At 41.5% G+C, this 21,398-nt stretch overlaps 2 protein-coding genes across 10 annotated transcripts in view; one reads left to right on the forward strand and one right to left on the reverse strand.

Annotated features, from left to right (window-relative positions):
• Window positions 1–687: 687 nt before the first annotated feature.
• nes (nestin) overlaps window positions 688–21,398 on the forward strand; it is a 21,594-nt gene continuing 883 nt past the window's right edge. The window contains exons 1-5 of the mRNA XM_040117459.1: window positions 688–721; window positions 15,026–16,113; window positions 16,733–16,858; window positions 19,584–19,657; window positions 20,302–21,392. Of these exons, the coding sequence (XP_039973393.1) occupies window positions 15,284–16,113; window positions 16,733–16,858; window positions 19,584–19,657; window positions 20,302–21,392 (2,121 nt within the window). The 5' untranslated portion in view covers window positions 688–721; window positions 15,026–15,283. The remainder of the gene's footprint in view (window positions 722–15,025; window positions 16,114–16,732; window positions 16,859–19,583; window positions 19,658–20,301; window positions 21,393–21,398) is intronic.
• Window positions 3,227–12,500, reverse strand: LOC120784383 (killer cell lectin-like receptor subfamily B member 1B allele A). 9 transcript variants are annotated; one of them, XR_005706428.1, is made up of 8 exons: window positions 12,319–12,500; window positions 11,376–11,453; window positions 10,292–10,396; window positions 8,565–8,918; window positions 8,307–8,470; window positions 8,047–8,159; window positions 7,789–7,970; window positions 7,250–7,494 (listed from the first exon to the last, which is right to left on the reverse strand). XR_005706428.1 is itself a non-coding variant. In XM_040118156.1 (7 exons), exons 1-7 carry the CDS (start codon window positions 12,383–12,385, stop codon window positions 4,087–4,089), a joined length of 999 nt encoding a protein of 332 aa, XP_039974090.1. In that variant the 5' UTR covers window positions 12,386–12,500; the 3' UTR covers window positions 3,227–4,086. The 9 variants fall into 9 exon arrangements, 8 of the variants coding, with proteins under 8 accessions (XP_039974090.1, XP_039974089.1, XP_039974088.1 ...); XM_040118156.1 differs by lacking the exons at window positions 7,250–7,494; window positions 7,789–7,970; window positions 8,047–8,159; window positions 8,307–8,470 and adding exons at window positions 3,227–4,213; window positions 4,290–4,393; window positions 4,541–4,704; XM_040118155.1 differs by lacking the exons at window positions 7,250–7,494; window positions 7,789–7,970; window positions 8,047–8,159 and adding exons at window positions 3,227–4,213; window positions 4,290–4,393.

The raw sequence follows: 21,398 nt of genomic DNA on the forward strand, positions 1-21,398 counted from the left end.
TTAAAATTTAAAAACCTAAAGTTTCTCTGGAAAGTTCTGCAGGTATCAGGAACGTCTTTAAAAATATATATATATATAGATATATAGGTATATATTATTTCTAAGTGGGCTTATTTGCGATAGACATCGGAGTTAAAGATGTCCTCGGAAAGTGTAAATCACACTGAATTTAAAATGATGCGTACCCCGTCCGTGTCTTCAGATTTGGCAGAGTAACGAGTCCGATGGCGCTAAGGGGTTTTTAAAGCCGTTCACCTTGATTGCATCCATGAGCTGTGCATCACTGACACTGCGCAAAAGCATTTGATAAACTGAAACTAGCAAATGTTTGGGATTTTTGTTGAAAAAAGACTGAAACTATTCATTGATTATCGAAATAGTTGCTTCTTAATTTTCTTTTGATCGATTAATCAACTAATCATTACGGCTCGAGACTATCGGTTTGCCGTTGCTGTGTGCCTCATGAAAACAGTTTGCCACCTTGGTCCACCAGCGGATTCCACGCTCATGTCGTGTCGGAGTTTTCGATTGTCCGGCTGTGTAGAGTTCACATCAACACCCAAGTCATAAGTATGACTGGGAAACCTAGATTTTTCTTGAGGCTCCGCCAGCCGACTTGGTGCTTACTGCTACAAAAGGGCCTCAAAACATAACAAACATGGACGCCTCACTTCAGCTAAAGTCCATCGTTCACAGAGGTCCACAGAGTCCATCACACAAGGTAATGAAACCCCAATTTAATGGGCGTAGGGCTGACCACACAGGACCAACTTTTCAGTCATTCTTTTCCCACTTGGCTGCTCGCGATTACATCCTGTAAGATGGGACGTGAACAAGTGCAGATGCCTGTGTTTTCCTGTAATGAATCTTCGCCCACGTGGGACTCACACGTTGATGAAACAAAGATGGCTTATGTAGTAAGGTAAGCTAAAAAGCTAAAAATCTTCTCACTAGCAACTCTACCAAAGTTATTAGCTACTGTTACTGAAATTATATAATATCATCTTAACAGTAGCCTTGATGAACCAAGTTAGTACCTAATCTGATTTACAACGAATAATGTTAGTTTAATGTTGGTCTTCATGATGGCCACTGAGCTACTGTGGCACGCTGCCTAACAAGTAAGGTGCCCGTGTTGCTTACTAATGTTTAGCTAGTTGTGAATAGTAAAGTATTCAAATAAATGCTTAAAGCTACATTTTAATCTCAGTTTATGTCATGTCAAATACTAATATAAAGAGCGCTAAGGCCGAGAGACACACTTTTTCAAACCCAAAACTTATGCATGCTTGAAAATGATCCCGTTTGGACTGTCTGATCATGTGATCCAGATTTTTTTAGTCAGTAAAGAGATTAGAATTCAAAGATTCAATGGTTCGTGTTACCACTAATAGTTGATTTATGTTTGTACCAACTCTGTCAACTGAAATGTTTTCATCTGCATAAGGGGAAGTTGATTTAAATCTTTTACAGGTAGGCTCATGCAATAACTAGACAGAATGCTGGTATCACATATGACTTTCAGTTGTGTACTAACATGAACCCTAGTTCAACACTGGCTATGCAGTTTTATTAGCCATTTACTGAAATTGCTTTTCCAAAATGTGAAAACGGAAAAACCCTGCATTACATTACAGCCCTCTCATCCCTGTTTGCCCATTCCGATGGATAGAAAATATATTTGACATACTTCTACAGTACAGAGTATAAATGAATTTCATTTCCATCTGTGGACTACATTTGTGAAACAGAAACAAATTCTCAGCACTCTGAAGATCTCACTTGAAATGTGTTTGGGGCCAGCCCTCTAACCGCAAATGTGTGAAATGTCACCCCTTTAGTGACTTTTCTTCACAAAAGCACATAGCGACAAATCTAGCAACTTTTTGGAACAAACCATAGCTACTTTCCATAGAAGAGAGTGGCCAGCACTGCCCCAGGGGTGCGAGGTCGGGCTTTCCCTCCACATGCACATCTCATTCAACTGACTGCAGGGCAGCTGACACAGACGTGAATGAGCTTCTACCTTCCTCTCTGAGTGATCATTTTACATGTAAATAAGGCCGAAATCAAAGCACAGCCGTTGTTTGTAACCTATGTGTCTGGTGATTCTGTCAGACGACGTTGCAGTTGTAAAATCAGGATTTTAGCAGCAGAGCAGGAGCTTGGAAATGTCTGCTGGTTAACATGTCGTCTGAATGGGCCGCGTTTCGGTCACTATATCATACTTGTTCCCTTGTCTGACAACAGAAATAGAAAAACAGCCCTATTGGGAATTCGGCTGTATTAAATGCATGAGAGAAGCAGACAGATTTTAGATCAGTGGTTTCAGCATATTGGCTGGCCTTGAGTTTATACTTACAGAAGACAGGAAGGGCCATGGTTTACTTACAGTACTACCCAAGATCGAGTGAGGGAGGGACACTTCTCATCTGATTAACACATTCACTAATAGTGTTCAAATTCCACTCATATTTTTCCTAGTATCACACATTTATTCTAATTTGCAATCATTGATAAATACGTAGTGTTTTTAAACCATGTCAATTTACTTTGTGAAGGCTAATTTATTCAGAAAGTTATATTGAAATCTTCATCTTTTGTTTAGATACCCAAGAACAAGGTAAGGTCAACGAGACTGCTGAAATCTGAAATCAGTGACAGACCTGGAAATTTCAAAATTGCTCTCAGTGTGTTTGTCAAGCTTCAGGGAGCATCATGCATTGGGAGGAAACAAAGCAGATACTTAATAACCACATACTGGTAGTTAAAATGATGAGAAGTTTGTACAGGTTGGATTTGATGAAGTAGGATGTATCGTATCGGCAGAGACAAACATTATTTTGAAAAGTAACTCATAGCTCCTGGCTTCTCTTCATCCAGTGCAAAGCGGAAAACAGTAGTGGTATATGAGGGCTATAAGGAAATGGTTCAGGGTGCTCTTCATTTCGCACTTAAGTGTTCGGTCCTTACTTCTGATTTGATGCTACGAAACCGTTACTCGTTTTAAGCAGCTAATTTTGTGTTGTTGTGACGGGGAGTGTTAAACGTTGATACCCTGTACTGATGATAAAATCTTAACTGCCCCGTTAAGAAATTGCTGTGCACAACGGTTCCATGAAAACATGGCAATAAAACGTCAACCAAAGAACAAAAAAAGAAAAAAGACAAGACAAGACAGAAGACTGACGCTATACCCAATGTAAAATGAGCTGCTTCCATGTCAAGTTCACCTTTATTAAGCAGTTAAAAGCTGCACGGGGACTGTATGTATGTTACACTGTAGAAAGGTCTATATTCACAGATGTTACTTGCTTTAATTCAGCGAATAAGCTTGTCGTGTAAATCTCTCGTTTCACCGATGCTGCACATTTGTTGTGACAATCTTGCTACACAATCTTACGAACTTGTCCAGTTTGATCTCTGGTGTCAATTCTGTCCATAACACTTGGACGCAGAAGGTCAATACACTCTGAATAAAAGTCTTGAGGAATAGTAATAGTAGAGATCCGTTAATACTAAAAGTTCTGGGTCTCCTTTGAAAAACTAAAATGTGTTGCCCTAGCAATTTTTAGCATTGGCATTTATAATTCAACCTATCATCAATGAAAGTGCCCAAATGCTTATACTGTTAAATGTGTTCAGTGGTCAACATTCAACATTATGTGAATTCACAGTTACAATTAATAAAGTATTAGAAGACCTGTTGTGGAAGTAGCTTATCTCTGATTTATAACTGCTCCTATTATGAGTTAATAGTTTAGCAAAGCTGTGCCATCTTCAATTTTACTCAGTGTACGATAACTGTGACTCTTAAGGCTGTTTGTTTAGCGAATGACCAACAGTCAAGTAAAGGTGTACAGCCTCCAGGCTAGGTACATGTATGACTGCCTTTCCTGTCCAGATGCATATTCTGTCACTGCCAAAGTTGCATCCACCATTAAATTTTCAATTTTTGTTTTTCAAAAATAAAAATTATGCCCAAAGTTCTCCATAATTTGGTATTTATAAGCCGGTTGACAGTATCTTACATGTAATTAATGTTTAGAGAGTGTCCAGTAACCTTCTCAAGTTTGACTGCAGTGTTTAAACAGATAAAGCCGCCTTTTTGCAGATCCATCGGTGTTTGACGCTACAGCTCACCGATTCCCATCCCCGGTCTTTGACAGAAATTGCACAGTGATCTTTTTCAGGAGGTCGTTGTATCCAGGAGCTGAGGGATTAACATGATGGTTAGATCGAGGCTGATGGACCTTGTCATTCAAAGTGTTCAGCAATGTGTCTCTTACCTTTTAGTGAGATTACGTCCATCTAACCACTTCCATCTCCCACCTTCAACTCTCAGGCCAATCCAGTATCCTGTGGTGCCCCAGCTATTATCACTGATGAATCTCTGAGAACAACAGAGAGACAGTTATCAGAGGTATTTAAATACTACAAGTACACTGTGAGCTACAGACTCACAATGTGTTCAGACCCACAGAAAATACTTTTAATTTCATATAGGCTGTCATAAACATTCCCACACTTTTCTCGTTACCTTCTCCTCTTCATTAAGTACAACAGCCAAATCTGAATTCTTTCCTATGCAGTTTTGTTGAGCTTCTTCCCAGGTTTTCTGATCTTTGGGTTCGGGGTCATAAATTCTATAACAGCTGGACTGGGAGAGTAGCCAGCCGTCCTGACAAGGTTCACACTTTCTTCCTGAAACAACAGAGACCAACTAATAAATGACATAACTGCATAGTGATGGAATTATTGGTCATTTTCGGACCTAATTAAAGTGATGTGAACATACCGGTTGGTTGTTTGGGGCAGTAGGCATTGATGCTCCATTGAGCTCGAGTGACGTTGACCACATTCAAATTTGTCTGCATGTTTCGTAGTTGTTCTGTTAAGTGGTTCCTCTGTGTCTCCAGCTGCATAGTTTGTGTTGTTAGGATTTGGTTTTCTGCCATCAGCTTGGTGATGTTTTCAGAAATGACAGATGTAACTACAGTCAAGCGAACAGGAAGGAGCGTTGCGCTGTTATTGAGTAACACACTAACATGAAAAAAAAACGAACACTTCGACCAGAACCAACTGTCGCTTAAATGGTATCTTCAGTCAACATTCCTTGATGCTACAGAGCGAGCCTGTGGCAGGAATCAATCCAGCAGAGCATTAAAAAAGACATGTACATGTTTGCTTACAAGATGATATAGAGTCAATATTGAGTTCATACTCACAGTAGATACAAAGGGCCAAAATTGCTAACATTATCACCCAACTCACTGCTATTGTAGGAATAGACCGAGTGAAGGAGGGACAGTTCTTATCTGACAAAAAAAAAGAAAAGAATTCAGCTGAAATATTTCAACAGTGTGCTTTAAAGTGGCAGTCTTGAAGATTTTCATTTTAAAAAAGTGTCTATGAAGTCACCATTGCCGGATGAGTTAACACAATTGTGACTGAGCCTATGACCCACTGATGAAAATACCGCTATATTTAGAATTTTAATGTTGAGAAAAGAGACACACCCCTCCTTTGAAATACCAAATACACAGTGATTCTAAACTGTTACATTTTCAACCTTCGTCATTATCGCAAGTTTAAGTTAAATATTGTGAAATAAACTGTCAATAATTTACCTGCGGTGGCTGGCATTTTGTCCACAGCGCACACTGCTGTGTTAACATAGTTGTCCTCCTCAAGTTTCTCTGAAAGGATTCAGATGAAACACCACTGTTTAAATATCCGTAGTAAACTGGTCCGTGTTTATAGTATTACACCTAATATGTTGACAAGACCGGAGAAATCGTGACACAAAAGATGAAGGTGAAAATTAATTTTTGAGCTTTCAAATGCGTTTGGCTGCTATTGTCTTGTCATTGTGTTGTCATGCGTCAAAAGAATCATAGTTAGACACTCTAGATAAGTAGGTAGATGTGGAGGTCGCTTGCTCGCTTGTCCCCAAAGGGACGCTTGATTCCGCAGAGTTAGTGTTGTGCGTGCCTCCAAAAGCTGGATACATTTACATCCATCAACATATAACTTCAAATACATTTCTAATCAAAACAGCGTGTGTTGTTGAGATTAGTGAGCTCCGGGGTGAAGCATCGCTGCGGCAGAAGGGAAAACACTTGCGAAACTTTATGAAAACCATAAAATAAGATACGGCTACACATAAGCTGAGAGGCTTGTAAAGTTTCCTTCTCCTAAAAAGTGCCTTACCTGCAGATAAAGAAGCATTTGGACTTTTGAAAGTACTGGTTCCCCGCTGTGTTTTTCTGTTCATCCTTAGGAGAGCATAGAGTTCACCAGCAAACCTATATGAAGGCTGAAAGACAAGTATAAAAGTGTCCTGTGGAGACGTTGTAAATTTTACAGGCGAGTGTGTGGTTTTTAGTTCTGTTTTCTTGTGAAAGTTCCTTTTTGTTCAGTACATAATGTTGACGTGTGGTGGGATGTCTTCTCCTTAAATTGTTGCATTTGACATATTCTGTAACTGTGCTGCGCTTTCCCCTTTGTCACCTGACAGAATTGTTTCTACTATAATCAAGTTGATTTGCCCTTTTCTTTCTGCTGAGACCGAGGATGCATCTGACAAACACGAAATTCTAGATTTTAAAACACACAACTTGCTCTTTCATTGAGTCGGAACTGGATCGGTAGCGTGATTGCTGTGTATATCGTTTGATGACCATAAAGGCTGAAAATAAGTATCTGCGCTCAGACAAACTGAGCAGCACTGATGGATCTCCAATTGATGAGCTCTTAAACACTCAAAATTTCAGCGCTGCCGATCATCACATATTCCACAGTAATAATGATTATGAAGAAATCAATAACCGTTCCCAGACAGTGCGTTTATTGTACCTGCTTACTCCAAGCCTGTGGCCTCAACAGATTTGGCTGTGATCAGCCCCTTGCGTATCACCACCATCGAAACGACTGAAGCCCCATCTGACAAACATGAAATTCCTCCTTGTAAAACGATCAGTATGATACTTTCCTAACAGATCAGACTTCCTGTCCCTCTCTGGAGCTCTGTTGGTGCTGATGTTGACCGTGTGAAGGATTAATGAGGTCCGAACAGAGCAAAAACCTGCCGGAGTCAGATCTCCTTCTGCCTCATCCTGGTTAATCACGTTCCAACATCCTATAATATTGATGTTGTTCTTCCAGGCCTTGATTAAAGCCGACTGACATTTCCAAGGAGCAATTTGCAAGAAAACGTCAGAACAACATTGTGCGGCAGCATTTTTATTCACTTCAATAGACTAAAACATGAATTTTCTTGCACTTGACTACAACCCCTACATGAGAATATTCTACACATCAGAACACAAGTTCTTATACCCGTAACCTTTTGTAGAGAGGTAATGCAGCTCCCTCTGTTGGCCAATCAGCAGAAACAATGTGAAGGGTTACACAGAGGAAACTTAAAAACTGGGCAGTCTTTTTGATCCCTTTCATCAGTCTGCTGATACACAAATTGCAAGCATTGCAATACTGAAAAAGTAGAAGAAAAGCACATTCAAAGTCATTAATGATCAACGGTACCTACATAATCTAATATCTAATAGCATGAATACATTACATATTGTGAGTGTCTGTTTCTTGTTTTCAGACACGCACACAAAATACATACACAAACAAGTTGAAAAAAAATTCACTTTAATTTCTTCCCTTTTTCTGAAAAAAATAAAATGCCTTAAAATTTTCAATTTTTGTTTTTCAAAAATAAAAATTATGAACAAAGTTCTCCATAATTTGGTATTTATAAACCGGTTGACAGTATCTTACATGTAATTAATGTTTAGAGAGTGTCCAGTAACCTTCTCAAGTTTGACTGCAGTGTTTAAACAGATAAAGCCGCCTTTTTGCAGATCCATCGGTGTTGGGTGCTACAGCTCACTGATTCCCATCCCCGGCTTTGGACAGAAATTGCACAGTGATCTTTTTCAGGAGGTCGTTTTATCCAGGAGCTGAGGGATTAACATGATGGTTAGATCGAGGCTGATGGACCTTGTCATTCAAAGTGTTCAGCAATGTGTCTCTTACCTTTTAGTGAGATTACGTCCATCTAACCACTTCCATGTCCCACCTTCAACTCTCAGGCCAATCCAGTATCCGTTGGTTCCAGAACTGCCCCAGCTTTTATCACTGATGAATCTCTGAGAACAACAGAGAGACAGTTATCAGAGGTATTTAAATACTACAAGTACACTGTGAGCTACAGACTCACAATGTGTTCAGACCCACAGAAAATACTTTTAATTTCATATAGGCTGTCATAAACATTCCCACACTTTTCTCGTTACCTTCTCCTTGTCATTAAGTACAACAGCCAAATCTGAATTCTTTCCTATGCAGTTTTGTTGAGCTTCTTCCCAGGTTTTCTGATCTTTGGGTTCGGGGTCATTAATCGCATAACAGCTGGACTGGGAGAGTAGCCAGCCGTCCTGACAAGGTTCACACTTTCTTCCTGAAACAACAGAGACCAACTAATAAATGACATAACTGCATAGTGATGGAATTATTGGTCATTTTTGGACCTAATTAAAGTGATGTGAACATACCGGTTTGTTGTTTGGGGCAGTAGGCATTGATGCTCCATTGAGCTCGAGTGACGTTGAGCTCATTCAAATTTGTCTGCATGTTTCGTAGTTGTTGGGTTAAGTTGTTCCACTGTGCCTTCAGGTCCTGGTTTTCTACAGTCAGGTTTGTGATCTTGCTCTCTGAGACGTTATAGGATAGTGTCAGGTTGTCAAACTGAACTTTTAGATCGTTGTGGTCTCTCCTCAAGTTTTCGTTCTCTGAAATGAGTTTGTTGTTGAGGTTTGTGAGGTTGTGATTTTCAGCCAGTAGAGTCGTTTGGTTGTCTTTTAACTGGCTCAGCTCGCTTGTATCATTCTCATGACTTAATGTAGTAACTGTAAAACGAAAAGTAGCTTAGGAGATTGTAATATTGCAGTTTTTGTTCCTTCTGCTTTCTGAAGCTATTTCCTTTCTCTTCTAGTTTCCCAGCCTTTTGGGAGTTGTGTGCTCCCATTGTGTTTCTTAAATTTATGAGATCAACGAATCCCAGGAAGAGACTGAAACCAGTGTTAGTCCTTCTCTCAATATTTTCAGACACCTTTCTGGTCTGTGGCAATCATCTCCAAGCCCCTTGGTTCGCTTTGAAGATGTAAATGTTTCAAATTGCCTAAAACAGCTGGGCACTGTAGTTTTTAATAAACATCAGTCAAAGCAGGACGTAATAGTATTTGTTGGTGAATTTGTTCAGCTGTAGATTTGGTTGTGTTAGCCAGCTTTGACTGCACCAGGTGTGTGGCGTATGTGGGACTGGGTCAGAGACTACAGTGGCCGTTCTTATAGGAGACCATGTCACACGGTGCAGCGATGTGCCTCAAAAGATGTGTTTTCATTAGTGTTTGGACAACACTGGAGCTCTGTAGTATTGCATTGGAAGAAAAGATTTATCGGGCTCTGATACACAATACAGAAGGTACTTGTTATTAGGATCCATTCCGTGTCGGTTTCAGTCTTAGCATGGGTTATAATTACAGCAAGCAAAATAGAGAATATCACTCGACTTATGGCTTTTGATCCTTTTGAGCATACATGTCTGTGTTTTTCACACTCTGCTGTGCTGTGGCTTCTGTTTCATATAAGAAAGTCAGCTACAAGTTCATATTCATATTCATATTCAATCGAGTAACCAGTGATTTAACTGGTGAAAAATAAACAAATCAATTTTTACATTCATTCATTTTGTTTAATTTGGGATAAGTAACCACAGAGCTGTAAAATATGTGATCAAATGTTGTTATAATTGTAACACTCGGAACATTTGTCTTTCCATTTTCTTCCCGAATTTGTCCGTAATGCGGACAAATCCAAGAAGCAGGTGGCTTTAGTTATCGGCCCGATGTTTTACAAGATGCTGCGCTGTGCATTACAAGGAGCCTTCCCAATGCAGAACATGACATAAATGTAAATAATAATATTAAAAATCACATAAGCAAGAACCCAATCTTATGAATTGCTTAATGTCTGCATATATTTCTACATTCATTATTGTGTCCAGAAATGTACTTTCTTTGTAACAGATTAAGAAAACAATTAGAGGCAGAAACTTATAGTAGGTAAAACAGACTGCCAGTAGATTTTAACTGTGGCAAATGTGACATGACCGATATCAACTAATGGACACAGAAAAGAAAAGTGCTATTGTTATTCTTTAGGGACAGTCTCATGTCCAAATCTGAGTTCTCGCATGGACTGCCTGTATTTGTATACTTACGGTAGACAGAGACTGCCACAATGCCCATCAGCAAAATGACACAAGTAATCCCAAAAGCACAAGCCACCTGCTGAAAGTGGCCTCGTCTGTTGTTCGCTCCCTTGTCTGGCAAGACAAGAACAACAAAAACAGCAGATACAAATGTAAGGCCACAGCAGTCCCAGTTAATCACGGCAAGTCAGTGTCTTCCACAGTTGCAGTCTTTTTGTCTGCGTGTTACCACATTGCTGAATATAAATAGTAGTAAATGATTAACTGTCATGGGACTTAAAGGTGTCATTTACAGGAAAGGATTGCAAATAACTGTATTTTACACATAAGCGCCGCCTGTTTGGAGTGGAAGGACAGATCCCGGCTCCTATGGTCCTTCGTGGAGAGCATACTAACCTTTTCTGTTTTATTGCTTGGAGTTTGTCCCTGTCTGGAGTAAACTCTCTGCGGACAACGAGAACACGCTTAATAGGATTGTTAATATGTCTAGTAAGATTGCAGGTCAACAACAGCACAATATGACGCTGCTTAGCGAGTCCCGAGCGGTCGGACAATCCTCAGTGATGCGTCATGTCACTCTCTGCAGTGAACATGAGTCGTTGCCATCAGGAGAAAAAGGTACAGGGGGCCCTTGTTCAGAGATCCCTCGTATCCTCCGGTTAAATAAATGCTTGGGACGCGATAGTTACGACACTTTCATTCTTTCATGTACTATGGAGCATTATGTTGTTTGAGGCCTGTCTTTAAGTGCAATGTCTTTTGTTGTTACTCTACTTGTCTTGACACTTGCCACAGATACAAAAGGAATTCCTGAAAAGCTAATAATGAACGAAACCAACTACTAACTACTCTTCTTTTTGCCATCGCGCCAATATGAGTGGCAACAGCATAAGCAGTAATAGCAGAAGCATCAGGGTTATTGACAAAGCTCTTCCGGCGCAGGTATGCAACTGCACTAGTTCCCATTTTATTGGCAGCAATAACAGTAAAGTAATGGTTTTACTGGTACCAGTACTAGCAGTGATACTAGAAATGTTCCTATTTGCAGGTATACCTGAATGTTGTGCATACAGTTTTTTATTTTACAACCTACCATTTTTGTCAACAGCCGGTTGGGATATGTTGCCTCGCATGTTCACTTCATCATACACAGTTTCCTCTTCTTTTATAGCTGAAGAGTGGAAGAACACAAGCTTGTGGTTAATTCACGTACAATCTTGAAACGTGATGGATTTTTAAAATCCAAAAATTCAGTACCTTTTAGAATGACACGTCATTCAGCATTTTCTCCAGAAATGCATTCTGTAAACCGTCGCAGGTCATTAAAACTACAAGCTAAAACCAGAGAAGGTACTATTTCATAACACATTCTCCTGGCTGGTTTTAGGCAGCGGGGGTCAGGTCGTCTCCATCTCCAGTGTGAGTTACGTAAATGGGCAATAAAACAGAAACAAAAAACTCAGTGTGCCTCTAACATGTTGGAAAGATACACATTTGGCATCGGCATATTACAACTATTTGATAGATAACTTTAACCCAATAACAAACATCCAACATTACATCCTCATGTTACATTTTGAAACAAACAATTTTGAGCTCAGGAAAAGGTAGATCAGGAGAAACATCACTGAAATAAAAGTGAAATGGGTCACCACCGTGCACTGCAGTTGGTAGAAGGATTAAATGTAAACATTTCTCAACGCAGCGGACACGACCAGTCTCAACAGTTTAACATTGTGCATCTAGATTTGAATTGTATTTTAGTTTTCTTTGGTGATGTATAGTGAACAGTTCACTGTAATAAACACTGACATTTCAAAACAGCACTTCCACAAAGTAACGCTACTGAGTCTTTCTCTGTACACCTCACTTTATTTTATCCCACTTACTTACTCGGACTTAATAATCTGATCGGTTAAAATTTCTGTCCCGTGTCAATGTCGCAAATGAGGGTGGTCCCACAAAGAGCACAGTAGCATGAGGATCTTTTTCTTCATCTACTGGGTTTTTAAAAAAGGAAAAATAAACTAACTCACCTACAGGTGGGGGATTTTTTTTGGTCTTGAATACAACTGAAGCATAGCTGACGTCCTCCTCCGCCATCGCTACCGTTGTCCTCTGTCGGGCTACTCTGACTCGTGGACAGAGAACTGCCTCCGTAATTTAACCGCGGAGCAACATAATACGAGAAGTGATTGTTTCCCCAGTACAGTTGACTCCATCACTAACACACTTGAAATGAGCTACTTCTGCTTTTGGCTGAGAAAGTCATTTGCATCCATGACTGGCTGGGTATGAAATTCAGCCATATTCAGTGTTATCTTATATAAGGAAAAAAATTCTTGTGACAAAAGACAAAGGGTGTACATGCAGCGAGAGGATGGGGAATTCAGACTTTCGGATGACTGCTGGGCACGGCGTCGGGAAACTCAATTCATCCTGTCCTCAGAATAACCAGATCGACTCACCTAATTCTGCAACAGTTAGTGTCTGCAGCTGACACTCAGACGCCCTCACACATTTATTGTGAGAGTGCTTCAGTATGAACTATTTTTAGTACTCATCAATTCTCATACAAATGTCAGCTAAGAGACAGTCCAATATCTGCGTAATTGCATCTGCTTTGTTCAGCCGAGGGTAACGTTCAGTAGATTTGCTCCCTGTTTCAGCTTTGTCAGAGAGCTAACGGCTTTATGAGAGCTCACGGAGCACAGTTTGACTTTGATTTTTCCTTTTAATTGGATTTGAACTGTATGTCCTGGGCCAGCTCTCCACTGAGAGTGGTTAGTATGACTTTGCTCATTAGATTTTATACCAAAATGAGTAAGAAAATAAACATCACCAGGGCATGTTCAGGGCACGACATCTTGGCAACTACTGGCCACAGTGCCATTAAAATGGACATTCATGCGACTGTATCTCAAGAACTATCGGCTGAAATTCCAAGTTGGATATTCGCTGTCACAGTTTTAGAATTTTGCTGTCGTAAAGGGGAAATAAAATGTGCAAAATCATCGTCCTGAACTTGATAGTATTTTGTTTTTTGCTCTCCTGCTTCTGTACCTCAAATATGAAAATCCTCCGTATGTGTGCTGCTGAATACCTGCACTAGGTCCACGATCATTTTCAGTTTGGTTTGATAAACACTAGAGCAGGTTACTGCCCTGCCGATGAACAGTTGTGTTACATAGCTGGTGAAAATGAAATCTGTTCGCTGCGAGACGTTTGACTGGTCCATGTCTTGGAAAGCTGCAGCTAATATTTTTATACTCAAGCTGCTTATAAGATCATCTTTTTTAGATCTAGTATCAGGCTTTTGCAGTGTTGTGACAGCTCCACTAGATGGAGATGGGGAAGTTAACCTTTAGCTTTCCTCGGGACTGCTCAGCACCCATGCTTGCGGCGCAAGGCCTATAAAATATATGGGGTTATTTTAATACTGTAAGTAAGATTTGTGCATTGGAATTCATTCCCTTTACTCTGCCAATTGTGCCGAGTTCGTTCAGGGCTCTTAGTGGTGATAAGTTTACGGAATTCTGAGGAAGTATTCACACTTTGCATTATTTGTTCTAATCATTAACTAACTTTCCTAAATGCAGTTTCCACATGCGCAGCAGAGCAGAGGTGAAACTCTTAGGAATTCATTTAGAATACAGCTGCTGAGCTTCGTGACCAGAAAGCCTCATGCAGGCCCACCATTGGTCTCTTACAGGAAAATAGTTGCCTCCTTTAACACATTAAGAGAGCAGGTCTTTGTAAAGCTGAAATTTCATACCATATGATTCTAATGTCTGCACTGTCTTCACCCGAATTCAGTGTTTTATTTGAAGTTGTTTTTGCTACATTTCAGTGGGAGGCTGCTTTGCTGAATCTCTCTGTGATTTGTCCAATTAGATTCCATCCATTTTCACCAGATATATAAAATTACTCTCTGATCCTTTCTTTCCTGTGGCAAACATTGCAAAAGGATGATAGAAACTGTTGAGCAACTCGTAAGCTTGTCATACAACTGAGTTGAAATAACTGTTAAAACCGGTGCCAACTGTTGAGATAAACTATCCTGTTATCTAGAAATCTCTCCGGGGTTGAGGATCAAAATACATCTCTGTCATTTACCATTTGAAGCCTCATCGGGTAGCCGTCTTTTCACCATTCCCAAGTCCAAACTAAAAATGGAGAAGTAACCTTTAGAAGAGATGCCTTGAGTCCTTTTAAAAACTGTTTTGTTTTTGCCTATATGCAATCGTGACAGTAGAGAGAAAGTGAAATTAAACTGGGCGAGGTCATTAAGGCGAGTGGGGTACTCCCTTTTGATTTTTTGAAATGATTTTCTACAATTTGCTGTTTAATATTTTGTGCTTTAATTCCATTTTAAAGTTTAAGGCATTATTGCATATTGTTGCCATATCAATATCTAAAACTCTTAATGCTTGTTATTTCTGACTTGCATGGATATTCTGCCAGTCAAACGGTGTGGGTAGTGTCCTCTATCCTGTGTTTCCCATTAATGACGTTTGTAGTTCTGTATGTAAAATCCTCCACCTTCTGACCAACAGAGGTTTTTTTCTGCAGCTAGAAAAAGTGCCGGTGGTGAAAGAGTTAACCTTGGAAATTACATCACTCCGTCTCTCTGCCTATTCCCATAGGAATAGGCCTCCTTCCAGCCCTCCTACTCCACCCCTCCATCTCGTCCAACTCTCTCCCCCTCTAACCTTCCTCATCTCCCCCTTCCTCCTTCTCCAGCCTTCAGTCTCCACCCTCTCCATCCCTCCTCCCCTCGTGTCCCTGCGCCCAGCCCCTTCGTTAACTGTGGTATGAAAGAGAAGCCTCTTGCTGGCAGTCACACTACCAGATCCTCACCGGAGCCTCGCTCACAGAACAAACCCCCCGCACACACTGACTCAGGCCTGGACACGGAGATACAGTTGGCTGCCAAGTCATAATCGGTGCACCTCTGAGTGAAGCTTTGCTTCGCCAAACCTCTTTTTTTCTACCACTAACATGGAGCTCCACAGTGTGCATAAAACCTTCCACCACAGTCACTTTGGTGAGGAGAAGAACCAGATGCTGAACCTGAACCGACGCCTGGAGACCTACCTGAGTCGTGTCAAAATCCTAGAGGGAGAAAATGCGCTGCTCGCAAAGGAGATCCATGCTCTGAGACACAGCAATCATGGCGCTTCAACACGCAGGAAGGGCTTAGAGGAAGAGCTGCGGCAAGCAAGACTGCAGTTGGATGAAGCCTGGGGGGACAGGGTCCACACAGAGCTGGAGATTGGCAGGCTGACCGAGCATTTCCAAGCCCTGGACCTGCAGAGACAGAGGGAGGCTCAAGCCCATGTGAAGGCCAAGACATTGCTGGAGCAAAGCAGGAAGGAGCTGGAGGAAGAACAGAGGGCACAGATCTGGCTGAGAGAGAAGGCCAGTCAGCTGGAGCAGGAGATGAAGCTCCTCGTTCAAACCCATCAGGAGTCCGTGGCCCACTTGGAGGCCACGCTGACCCATTCCAGAGCCACAGTGCCACCCACATTGGCTCAAAGGGGCAACCAGACACCAAACCTCCTACAGCTAGGGCAGGAATACTCCCAGAGGGCCTCCCGAGCATGGCAGGAGGCAACAGAGGCCTATCAGGGCCAGTTAGCTCAGCTAGAGGAGTCGCTTACCCTGGCCAGGAGCCGTTTGACCCAAGTGGGTCAGGAGAAAGGCGAAAGCCAGCTGAGGCTTCAAGCCCTGGAGAAGGAGATTGCCTCAGCTCAGGACGTCAGGCTACATCTGGAGAGGACTACAGCCCAACAGAGAGACAGACACAGCCAGGAGATCCAGCAACTCCAGGTTAGTGCAGAACACCCATATCTGCTGGGATGCTACAGATCCTGTCTATTGTGCCTATAAACATCCTTTTATAAAGCACGGGCCCCATATGTTGACTTTGTCTTTGTCAGTAAACAAAAGCTGCAACTAACAAATATTTCCATTACTTATTAAGCTATAATTTTTTTGTCAGTTGAGTAAATGTTTACCCTAAAAACGTTAAAAAAAGAACTCCATAGTTAGTGGGATTAGATCTGGGTTACAGTGAGGTCGTAGAGGGGAAGAGCCCAAATGAAGCACTTTTTAGGACAATGCTACTTTATCGCTGTTTGGTCCTGGACAACCAGTAACAAGGCTGCATGGACTGTAATACTTTGCAAGTCCAATAAAAAACCAGTGTGGCAAGTCAAACCTCAAGTGTTAACCTGTGCAATTGAATTATAACAGCATTCCTGTAATTTTCAGCAAATCCCTACTTTAAATCGGCACAGTAAAAAATGAAGACCTTTTCCTCTTACCAACATTTGTACAATCCACAGAAAATGACAAAAAATAGAACAAAGAATGTTTATTTTTGATTTATGGCACAGTGTCTTTTTTTAACCACATCCTTTTCCCATTTCACTTCCTGTTTTGGCCGGCGCACTTAGAGGGCCTGGAGGCGGAGAAACAGGAGCTGGGACAGCAGATCGATCGTCTCCTCCTGGAAAACCGAGGCCTGCTGCAGCTCAAAATGTCCCTGGGTCTGGAGGTAGCAACATACAGGTACACTGCACTGTCAGCTGCTTTCATACGCCACGGAAATTAGATTCCTAAAGCACTCTCAATTAGAAGCTTTCTCACAAAGTGATTTTCTACACTTTCTCATCCTGTGTAGGCTTGAGGGGGCTGTATAGACCCCGCATGCACTCTTCCAAGATACAGTCACCGACTCTGCCCTTGCAGATTTAGAATTACATATATTGATCCAGGGCTGATCAGTCACCGATCAACGCTATGAAAATGTGTAAAGGATTCCATCCTTAATGTCATACTCCCCTGGTCACAGTGGCAGACAGCTAGCCTTGCATCCATCCACTCACAGTCAAACGCATTTTTCTTTTAACATTTCTTCCAAGACATCCCGAGGGAAACCAACGTTTGACTAACATGTCAGCTTTGTATTCTGCCCTTCTAGCGTTTCCGTCAAATATACTGTGATCAATCGATGAAAAATATCCATTCTAATATGACTATTGACTTGATCATTGTCATTTAAAATGAAACAGGAGACGGGATATTGATCTCACGTTTTTTGTTTTAGCCTTTGTGTCAACTTTTCATGGTAAGGCGGCTTTCACAGAGTGTCAGTCACGTTGCTGTGAAAAAGGAGAAACCGTGGCTTCAAACTGTGACCTAAAAGCATTAAAACCTCACTAAGGAGCATGATCTAAAGAACTAACCTGTTTGATGTCAGACAGACGTGAGATGAATGCTTCATTCAACGTAAATGTCAAGATGCTAAAAAGCAAGTGCAGAGCGACATACTGTATGTTTGATGTTTGTTAAAAGCCTCCTCGCTCACAACGTCATGGGAGCAGACGAAATCATGTGTTTTCCTAAACCATTTCTAAAAATCTGATCATTAGCTGGCTGCTCCTTTGACATGAAAATGATAACGACTGTGTCAGCTGACAAAGATTTACGTACAAGGCCACTCTCTTTTGGGGAAATTTGCTTTTTTTACGTGTGCACAACCAAAGCTAAAACGGCTGGGTGGTTAGTCGATCATCAGATAATTTCCTAGCAACTGTCAATTGATAATCAATTAATCATTAGTCACTTTTTAAGCAAAAATGCCAGAAAGGAGGATTTTATAGACAAAGCAATTAATCAGTTTAATTGAGAAAATAATCAGCAGATGAATTAATGATAAAATAGTTTGTATATGCAGCCCTATTTGTAAATAGCTTCTAAGGTGTCAGGATATAACATGTAAATAAGACATAATTTAAAGAGGAAAAACTAAGTCCTCATCCATGGTAGGGTGTGGCATGAAGAATCTAGTCCCAGGCACTCAGGTGGATTCTGAAAAACAAGAAACCTTCAATAAATATGGGCTAATACATTGAAAATACTACACCGAGGTGTCTCAGCACACTTTCCTTCCTCAGGGTGCCTTGACACACGATGACACCCATGGTGTATATATTTTATATTTATATGAAAATCTTTTGCCCTCCAAGAGCACCAGTGGTTGTAGGGGACACCCGAAGCGTCCCTGTTTGAATTATTTTTCTTCGTGTAATTAAGACGATGGATGGATGCTAGCAGATCCCCCCTACTTCTAGTGTTTATGTGATGGGTATGGGCTGATTTGCTATGTTCCTTTAATGGAAGTGATATTGGAATCAAATTAATTGAAATTCTATATTTGCATTCAAATACAACCTGCCACGAAGCTTGCACGCCCCAAGATCAAATTTGTTTCCAGATATCCAAATGGTCTAGACTGGGGAAGTCAGTATGATCAGTAAGCGGGATGGACACGTTGTCCGTACGGATGTCTAAATATCACAGCAAAAGTGAAACCCCACATGCTTCCAGCCGGGCTATCACTACTGCCATGTCAGCTCTGATTTAGCTGATTAGTTTAACCTATTCAAACGCTGCTGCTCGGTAACAGTGTGCACAAACGCCCTTCCATCAGTGAGAGAAGCTGACAACTGAAGAGCCGTTCGCAGTGGGCGCAGCGGTTGGGGCTAAAGGTCATCTCATTGAGACAGCAGCCTCTGTTATCTTGGACAGAGTAACTTATCCATTACGGAGCTCTATGGTGGCGTCGCCTCGCTCCCAACCCCCGCCTCCTCAAAATATTGACCCTCACCCTTCAGTGAAGAGCTACCGATTTAGGAGCTACGGGGGTCTAGAATAACAGCAGAGGGGAAGGGGAGGGAGGAGGACATAACTAGAGGACAAATTTCAATGTCATTCACTGCACATGAAACTGTTGTTATAGCTAGATGCTGTGTGTTTCGAAATTATATTTGATGTGTTAATCAAACAGGACCTTGTGAAGAAATGCAAAGAAGTTAATATGCTGAACATTCAACTGATTATAAGAATGTGTGTTGGAATGGAGACTGGTGTGGTCCACATGTGTGAGCGGAGACAGTGGTATTAGTGCTGCATGGCCTGCTCATAATATTTCCTGTCATTATGTGTGTGTGCATGCGTGTCCCCTCTGTGTGTGTGAGGAATTGACGGCAGAGGTTTGTGCGCTGCAGATGGCTCCTCAATGGCGAGGCTTTTCCTTCATTACCATAACAACAGACCTCGGTCTGTTCCTGTTGCTCAAGAGCAACAAAAGTCACCCTTCATTCTCGTTCCCAGCCAGCACTCTGTGTGCGCCGTCATGTCAGCGTTTACTCATTTATGGCTCGTCCAAATCCTAAACATCACGATATAACTTCAGAATGTGACCTGTTTCTCCTGTTGTCTGTCTCTGCAGAGCTTTACTGGACAGTGAAAGCCTCGGGGGAGACATCTCTGTGTTAAATCAGCCAAGAAACATTTCCATCACAGGTAATTTGACAAATAAACAATATCCGTACATCCGCACCATGTCACTGACTTCACTACTGCAGCGTTATGTACCTCGATGTGGTGCATAAATCCTCCCCCTTGTATTCACTCTCCTTGCTACATTAATACTCACCCTTTTTAAAGTTCTAATTTCAGTTAGTCTAACTGAAAGCCCCTCAGAGCCGGGGACATGTTTGATAGAATTTGTAATCGCATTACTTTAACTGGAGAGTGGTGGGGGCTTGCCTAAGGGGGCTGAGCTAGGCACTTTGGGTCCTGTAATGCAAGCCACATAAGACAGTCCCCAGAGGTTATTGAGACATATGGCTTTGCTTTCCGGTAACTTAGGCAACAGTGAAAGGAAATGACAATCAATATGTCCCCATTAGTGTCCAAACTCCTTTGAGAACAGGTTCCCCATAGCATCTCTATCACATTAAGATTACTAGGGATTATTTGAAGTACTAGTCAGCACTGTGTGTAGATATCAGATATCTTACGATACAGTATATTTGACAGGATTGTTTTAAGGAACGTGGTTGGTTTCCATTACACTCTGTGTATTCAAGAGACATCAGAGCAAGTCATTATTACAGTGTACAAATTCACTGTGTATTCATGAGCTCTGCTCTTGTTCTCCACAGATGCAGTGTTCTATTCCCAAGGGCTTAAAAAGAATTACCAAACCCAGCTGTCTGCTAGCCGCAAGAGCACTTCCCTTTCATCTCTTTGTGTTAAAACAAGAACAGCACCAACAGCAATAATTGCAACACCACTCTACAATCGAACTTTCACTGAAACACCAAAGATTTTAAATAACCCTGCTGTTGCAGAAGCAACGAGGTCAGCAACATGGGAAACCCCCTATCCAAAAATACTGCAAGATGGGGCTGTTGAAAATTTTAGACCACAGGAGGTTCATGAGAAAGTCACTTATGCTGAGCCTCTCTCACCTCCTAATGAGCAGGAGGCCTTTGCTCAAATTGCATCAGGGGACAAAGAAGATGAAGAGGATTGGAACGGTGTTGATGAAACTCCTGAGGAAACACCAGTTGTGGAGGAGGTTGTCAGTTACCAGGCTGAGTCTGGCCTCAGCAGCGAGCCACTCTTCAATGATGAAGTTAGTCACCATCAGATTACAACGCCCAACATTACACCATACCATGTCGTAGGGACCGAGAAGCCCTGCATTTTCTCAGATGAATCTGAAAAGGATTTGCCTTTTGAAGGTCCTGCTGAAAAAGATGAAATGAAACAGCCACATGATCCAATTGAAGCGTGGGGAAAGAAAGAGTGCATAGGCAAAGCAGTAGAGCATGTGCAAGAGGAGACCTCAGATTCTGAAACTCGGGCAGCGCTTGAACCAACCTTTGAATCCGGGACAGGCAGTCCAGCGCCTGAATGTGAGCATGCAGAAAGTGTGTTTAACCAGTTGACAGATTTCAGCCGAGATGAAAACAGTTCAAATGAGGATGCAGCTGAGATAAGACAAGGAATAAGCTGTTCTATGGTAGGAACAAAGGAGAGAGATGTTGAAGATAAGTTGTACTTTGATGGAGAAGAGATGGATACGTGGGATAGTGTAATAGAAAGGAAGGTGGATCTGAAGACAGACGATGACAGAGAGAAGGATGAAGCAAAAAGACGACATGCTGAACCAGAGGAAGAAATATCATCAGGCGAACCTGTCAGTGTACAAGATGACAACATGGCCTCTTTGGTGATGGGCACACAAGTAGAT

The sequence above is a fragment of the Xiphias gladius genome, chromosome 22 (genome assembly GCF_016859285.1).
Source record: "Xiphias gladius isolate SHS-SW01 ecotype Sanya breed wild chromosome 22, ASM1685928v1, whole genome shotgun sequence".
In the NCBI taxonomy this organism is placed as follows: domain Eukaryota; kingdom Metazoa; phylum Chordata; class Actinopteri; order Istiophoriformes; family Xiphiidae; genus Xiphias; species Xiphias gladius.